This window comes from Taurulus bubalis (genome assembly GCF_910589615.1).
Source record: "Taurulus bubalis genome assembly, chromosome: 12".
Lineage (NCBI taxonomy): Eukaryota > Metazoa > Chordata > Actinopteri > Perciformes > Cottidae > Taurulus > Taurulus bubalis.
The window spans coordinates 18,202,245-18,209,011 of NC_136600.1; the positions used below are offsets into that span (position 1 = coordinate 18,202,245).

A 6,767-nucleotide genomic window follows, 5' to 3' on the forward strand; every position below is an offset into this window, starting at 1 on the left:
TTTTGTTACATAACGTTCCAATTCTCTCTCTACCCCCTCATTTCCTGTCCACTGTCAGTTAAATCTTCAAAATGCCAAAACTAAAACTTAGGTCCACAAATCAAATGAATTAAAACAACACATTACCCATTCAGTGACTGGAGGCCTCTGAGTGGGTGGCTTTTTTGCCGAACACATGGCACACTGTGTTTCGATGTCAAAAACTAATGAAAAGAATTATAGAAATGTTACATCTTTTATAGTACAATATCACAATATAAATTAATATGAAGAAAAGCTGTCACACACGTGATGCGCGGAGTAATTCAAGTGCCATGTTTTGTCGTTCCTCAACAATGTTGTCCAATTGTGTCCCAAAGGCCATGCACATGGACATAGCAGAGGTCCCTCTGAACAAGACTGCAGTAGAATTTCAATATACAAATCTAAGGATCTATTTCTCTAGCTGTTTGAATATTGTGAAATTTCGAATATCATTATGGAATTTAAGCAGACTTTGAATTCACCTTTCTCCAAAACTGTACAGTAATATCTAAAGGCCATGCACATGGACATAGCAGAGGTCCCTCTGAACAAGACTGTAGTGGAATATCGATATACAAACCTTAGGATCTGTTTTTATAGCTGTTTGAATATTATGAATATCATTATGAAATTTAGGCAGACTTTGAATTAACTTTTCTCAAAAACTGCACAGTAATATTTGGAGGCCATGCACATGGACATAGCAGAGGTCCCCCTGAACAAGCCTGCAGTGGAATTTCTATATACAAGTCTATGGATCTGTTTTCATAGCTGTTTGAATATTGGGGAATTATGAATATCATTATGACATTCAAGCTGACTTTGAATTCAATTTTCTCCAAAACTGTACAGTAATATTTTGAGGCCATGCACATGGGCATAGCAGAGGTCATCCTGAACAAGACTGCAGTGGAATATTTATGTACAAGTCTATGGATCTGCTTCTATAGCTGTTTGAATATTGGGGAATTATGAATATCATTATGACATTTAAGCTGACTTTGAATTCAATTTTCTCAAACTGTACAGTAATATTTTAAGGCCATGTACATGGACATAGCATAGGTCATCCTGAACAAGCCTGCAGTGGAATATTTATGTACAAGTCTATGGATCTGTTTTTATAGCTGTTTGAATATTGCGATATTGTGAAATTGTGAATATTATTATGAAATTCAAGCAGACTTTGAATTTAATTTTCTCCAAAACTGTACAGTAATATTTTGAAGCCATGCACATGGGCATAGCAGAGGTCCCCCTGAACAAGCCTGCAGTGGAATATTTATGTACAAGTCTATGGAACTGTTTTTATAGCTGTTTGAATATTGTGACGTTGAGCTGGCCCCCGTACCGTAACACCTTGAATAGAGGTGCATTTAGAATTGCAACTGCGGCTCACTCGGCGGATGTGGGCTCACTTGACCGCAGTGGAATAGGCATAGTTGAACTCAAGAACGCTGGTAACTTTTAATTAGAGAAATGACCAAGTTTTGTAATGGAAAACAAATCTCTTAATCACCGCTGATGCCTTGAAGAAGCACTCTTTGATTTAGTATAGCACTTCCATAAAGTTGTGACAGTTTTGCATGACAAATGAACAAAAGAAAGCCCAGATATTTTGACTTTTATTCAGCTCAGTTAGTATGGGTCCAGCTCCAAAAATGCTGTATCGTATTAGTGCTGAGACAATCACTATAAGGACAGAAAAATCTTCATTTATCATTTTTCAATCAAATATGCCAAAACAACTTTCTCAAATGTAAGGCTTTTCTATGTTGCATCATTTTAAACTGAATATTTAGGGGTTTTGGACTGTTGGTCTTACAAAACAAGACATTTGAAGCTGTCATTTCTCACTGGGGAGACCTGGTATTGTTCATATTGGCTCACTGAGCCATTTGTGAATTGTTAATATTATCAGTAACACCTGTGCTGCAGTGAAAAAGGTGTATGCAAGTCTATGAAATTTATAATATATAAGATATGTTCTTTCCCTGTTTGTTTGCAATATACAGTAATAAGAGTTTTTAGGCGTATCATATATGAACACATGGTAACCAGTATTTTTCACATAGCAGTCCTCTTTCAACAGAAGCACATTTACTCATCGTGTAAAAGGCTCGTATTCCCCTGTAAAATAGTAGAATTCCTTGCATTTATGACAATAATTATAGAAGTTTAATTTGTAATCCTTTTGTTCAGTGACCATTTACTTGGTAAGCTATTAGTATGCTTTTAATTAGGGCTTTAGAATTGGGTATTCTGTAAAGGTAAAGCTAAGCCTATCGTGTGTGTATGTATGTATGTATGTATGTATGTATATATATATATATATATAATGTGTAATAAAAGCACATAGACAGTGTTGTATCGGTTGTTGTCTTTATGATATAGGTGCTTAATATAGGCTGTATTGTAAAGTTTGTAGGGAGTCTATACGTGAAACCTTTCTTCATCTGTGTGTTTTTCTGTGCAGATGACTGCCCAGGAGGTGCGTCTGTGTGGTCTTCTGCTCCGGGAGCATTTTGGAGAAGTGGTGGAGAAAGTGGGAAGTCATCTGCTCAGAGGTGGAGCACAGAATTTAAGAGCCATCATTCATGAGACTGGCATCTCACTGGACCTGGTACCACTCCTACCCTTTCTGTTTCAAGGCTGTTACTCTCTACTTCACACCATGGAGACATAATTACACATGTTGTATATTGTGTTGTATACACTGATTCTCAGCGTTTTCAAATTGTGTTCAGCAGTCCAGCCTTTCCGGTTTCATTGGTGGACAGCCGTTCTAGGCATAATTTGCAGTGCGTTTACATGGAGTAGTTTTTGCATCATCTGTTTAAATGTACAATCTAGCATCTTTTTACATGTGCTCCAGAAACATGATTACATTAACACCATGACAAGTGAAACAACACCATGGCGAAAAAAAGTGTTCTGTTTACTGGGTTTATTGGATTTTTTTTATTGGAATTTTTTTTTTTATTGGAGCAATTAGAGCAGCACAATATGCTAATACATTACGTACATTATACAAATACATTTTCTACCTTCATTTTATTAGGATTATTGTTTTGTGTGCATGTAAAGGGAATCCTGAAGGTAAAGCACCTCTTCGCTCCTCTTTCTGTCTCGTTGTAGGTAAAGAAGTCCCTGTGTGTGCTCGTGCAGCATGGGGCCTGTGTGTTCAGCTCAGGCCGTAAAGGACCTGGGAGCCCCACAGAGTATCGGACCAGCTGTGATTGGATTCTGAGAATTCTGAGATACCCGCGTTACATCTACACTTCCAAAACCTTGTACGGCGACACCGGAGAGCTAATCATAGAGGAGTTACTACAGAGAGGTCACTTGACGATGAGTAGCACAGTTAAGACAGTCGCCGACCGCCTCACACAGAACATGGAGGGTCAGTATCTCAGTGTCTGTATTGATCAAAGGCTAACTAGCAGCTTCTCCCTCAGTTTTTGAAAGCATGTTTCGAAGCCTAACTTTAGCTTTATTACTCAATACTATCTTAGCAGTTATCAGAGTTAAAATCTAAATTCTTAGTGGAAACCAGGCTGGATGTCAATCAAGCAAAATGCATCAAAACATAAACTTCATTTATAATGTCATTATCCATGTAGGGATTGAATTCGACCTCAAAGAAACAACAGCAATTTGTATTGTCCCTTTCGTTCCAGAGGGTCGCTGCATGGATTACAGTGAAGTGTCTTCTGCTTTCTCCAAACTGGTGGAGACTCATTTTCTTCAGCGCTGCCCCACGATGGTGGGAACAGGAACAACAGCCAGTGCCACTCCAGCTACCCCTGCAACACCTGGTACCAAAGCTGCCCCTGTTAGCACTCCTGTGCCCACGGCAGAGAGCTACCCCGACTGCTACACGGTGCCTCACATGACACTTTTAGGGCGAGGCAAACGACAACTCTGCAGTGAGGATGGAGAGGACCAAAGGAATGCAAAGAAGGCTAAACTAGATTCACAGGTGAGTGTTAGTTAAATTTTTAACACATTTACTGTACTTTTAAAACTCAAATTACCTCTTCTTTTCCCTGTTCCTTACCTAGAATGCCTTGCTTGTTTTTGTGTGTGACATTCTATCTCTCTGTGTGTCTCTAATGCTCAGGCTCATGGTGATGAAGGGATTTGCTGGCAGGTCAATTTTGAGAGGTTCCATCTCCACTTCAGAGACCAGGCCATCATCAGTGCTGTAGCCAACAAATTGGATCAGGTCAGGTTTTTACACATGAATGTTTAAAATATATTACTTAAGAAATAGTAATAATACTAGGAAACATTTTTTTTATGGTTATAATGATTGTCTTTCTAAATAACTGAATCTTAATGACCTAGACGAGCAGTGAGATAGTGAGGACTATGCTGAGGATGAGTGAGGTGACGACCTCGTCCACAGCCACCTGTACAAAGCCTCTCTCGGCCAACGAGATCTTCAGGTCCCTCCCGACCAGCTACAACATCCCCAGACCCATCTTGGACCAGTACCTCACGCTACTGGTTGATGACCCGGTATGACCTCTGCACCAATTTTTAAATCTTAATTTTTATCTGCAAAATGTATATTGATCTCCTTGTCCTTTTTATTTCCTAGATGGAGTTTGTGGGGAAGACTGGTGAAAGTGGAGGAGGGATGTACGTTGTCAGTATCCTTTTTTTTGATCTAGAGGCTCATGAGCATGTTATCAAGAACCAACAGACGTGTTTTGTACCATTTCAATTTCGAAAGACGCAGCATGGGTGCTTTTCTCAACTCACCTCTCAGATCTGCACAGAGCGCTGGCCAATTTGGCTCGAGCCACTCTTGAGTCTGTCGTTCAGGAGAGGTAAGTGTGTTTTTAATCGTCTATACATGTGATCTCCCTTTATCCCATCCGGATATCATTATTTATCACTTTTAATCTGTCATCAGATTTGGTTCCAGATCAGCGCGCATCTTCCGTCTGTTGCTAAGGAAACGTCACCTGGAGCAGAAGCAGGTGGAGGATTTTGCAATGATTCCAGCCAAAGAGGCCAAAGACATGCTCTACACGCTGCTTTCAGAGGACCTGGTCCAGCTGCAGGTACAGGCTTGACATGTGAAGAGGTATTCAGGATGCCCTTCTTTGCATTAATGCATTTTAGGATGATGGACTGTTGACTGCTTTTCCTCCTTAGTCCTGCAAAAACACTTAAACACAACGTGGAGGAGCTTCCAAAGCAGACCCCCTGAACTGTTGCCACAAATGATTTGTAACTTTTACCAAAAAAGAGAGGACACACTGAACACTGATGGATATGCAATATACAAAATACAAAGTCTCTTCAAGCCAAGTTTCTTCGTGTATTATTAACATAAGCGAAAATGTAGCAGTAATAAATAAAACAACCTGATCCAAAAACCTACTTTGAAAATTATTTTGGCTTACTTTTTGAAGATACACTAAATGAATGAGATGTTTTAAAAACCTTACTTATAAAGGACTGTAGCTTTTATTCTGTGTCTCTGTGGACAATGACGCAGGAATAATCAAAGAAAAGTAACCATTTGGCAGTGACACTGAGACATTGATGATTTGAATCGGCACATTTAGATTAATGTGTGTCATGATATTTGAGGGAGCATCCCCAGTTGTTGTTCTTTTAATCTACCTACTTGTTCTCACTGAACAGCTATGACATTTGTTCTTATTCTCCAGGAAATCCCAAAGACTCCTGACTTCGCTCCCTCTCGTACTTTCTATCTTTACACCGTCAACCAGCTCCCGACTGCAAGAATGCTGCTTCAGAACTGCTACAAGGTAAAAACAATGAACATGGCGTTAACCTTCAGAGCTCTGGTTAGAAGAGGACTACAAATTACATACTTTTTTGTCTTTAAATGTTGGTTGGTTTTGCCTTCAGTAATGTTTTGGGTCTTGACATTTTTCTCTTGCAGACCGTCGCCAACCTCATAGAGCGACGCCTGTTTGAGTCCAAAGAGAGCAAGTGAGTTCATCATGCCCAGGAAATCAAGATAATTTCACATGATGAACTCTGAAGAGCTGTCTGGCTCACACACAGTGTCAAAGATCAATGTTTGATTGGTTTTCTACTTGACTGACAGGCGTCTGCTGGAGAAATCCCAGCGAATCGAGGCCATTCTGGCATCTCTGCAGGCCAGTGGGGCCGAGCCTGAGCAGCTGACGGAGGTCGAGGAGATGATCACTGCTACTGAAAAGCAACAGCTGGAGGCCTTACGGGTTCATATCAACAAGTAAGTGCACGAAACAAAACTACAACTCCCTTTTCTACTGGTGACAATATTGAATCTCCTCTTTGGTTTGTTGGTGACAATTCTCACGACCGTTCTCTTCCCCTTCAGGTTAGATTCAGCAGAGAACCAGGTAGATGAAAGCATCTTTCTTATAGAGTCCTACGTCACCTCCACTGCGTCCTCAAATTGAGGACATTACAACTCCAACATTGTACTTTTGAAGATTTTCTCCATTACGTTTTGTGTTTGAATGATGTCAAGTATGGCTGTTTTGTAGTTTATATGACTGGATTGATTCAGTTTGTAGTGCAGTCAAATTTGAATATATTACTTTGCTTGTTTTTATTTCACGCATCAGCAAATTATTAAATTGAGCATGAGAATACTTCTTTTCAACAGTTTTAATTTTACTAAAGAACAAACGCAAAACTGAAAGACAAACATGGGACAAAGTGATTGTTTGATATGTAAAACCATGAAGATGTCTGTATATTAA

The 6,767-nt window shown here is 39.6% G+C and overlaps 1 protein-coding gene across 1 annotated transcript; it reads left to right on the top strand.

Annotated features, from left to right (window-relative positions):
* Window positions 1–2,500: 2,500 nt before the first annotated feature.
* Window positions 2,501–6,522, top strand: polr3c (polymerase (RNA) III (DNA directed) polypeptide C; the record flags this gene model as incomplete). Its single annotated transcript, XM_079227752.1, has 12 exons — window positions 2,501–2,647; window positions 3,163–3,427; window positions 3,705–4,006; window positions 4,148–4,252; window positions 4,375–4,548; window positions 4,631–4,682; window positions 4,802–4,862; window positions 4,949–5,099; window positions 5,715–5,816; window positions 5,954–6,003; window positions 6,122–6,271; window positions 6,380–6,522. 12 exons carry the CDS (start codon window positions 2,501–2,503, stop codon window positions 6,459–6,461), a joined length of 1,641 nt encoding a protein of 546 aa, XP_079083878.1. The 3' UTR covers window positions 6,462–6,522.
* Between the last annotated feature and the right edge of the window lie 245 nt (window positions 6,523–6,767).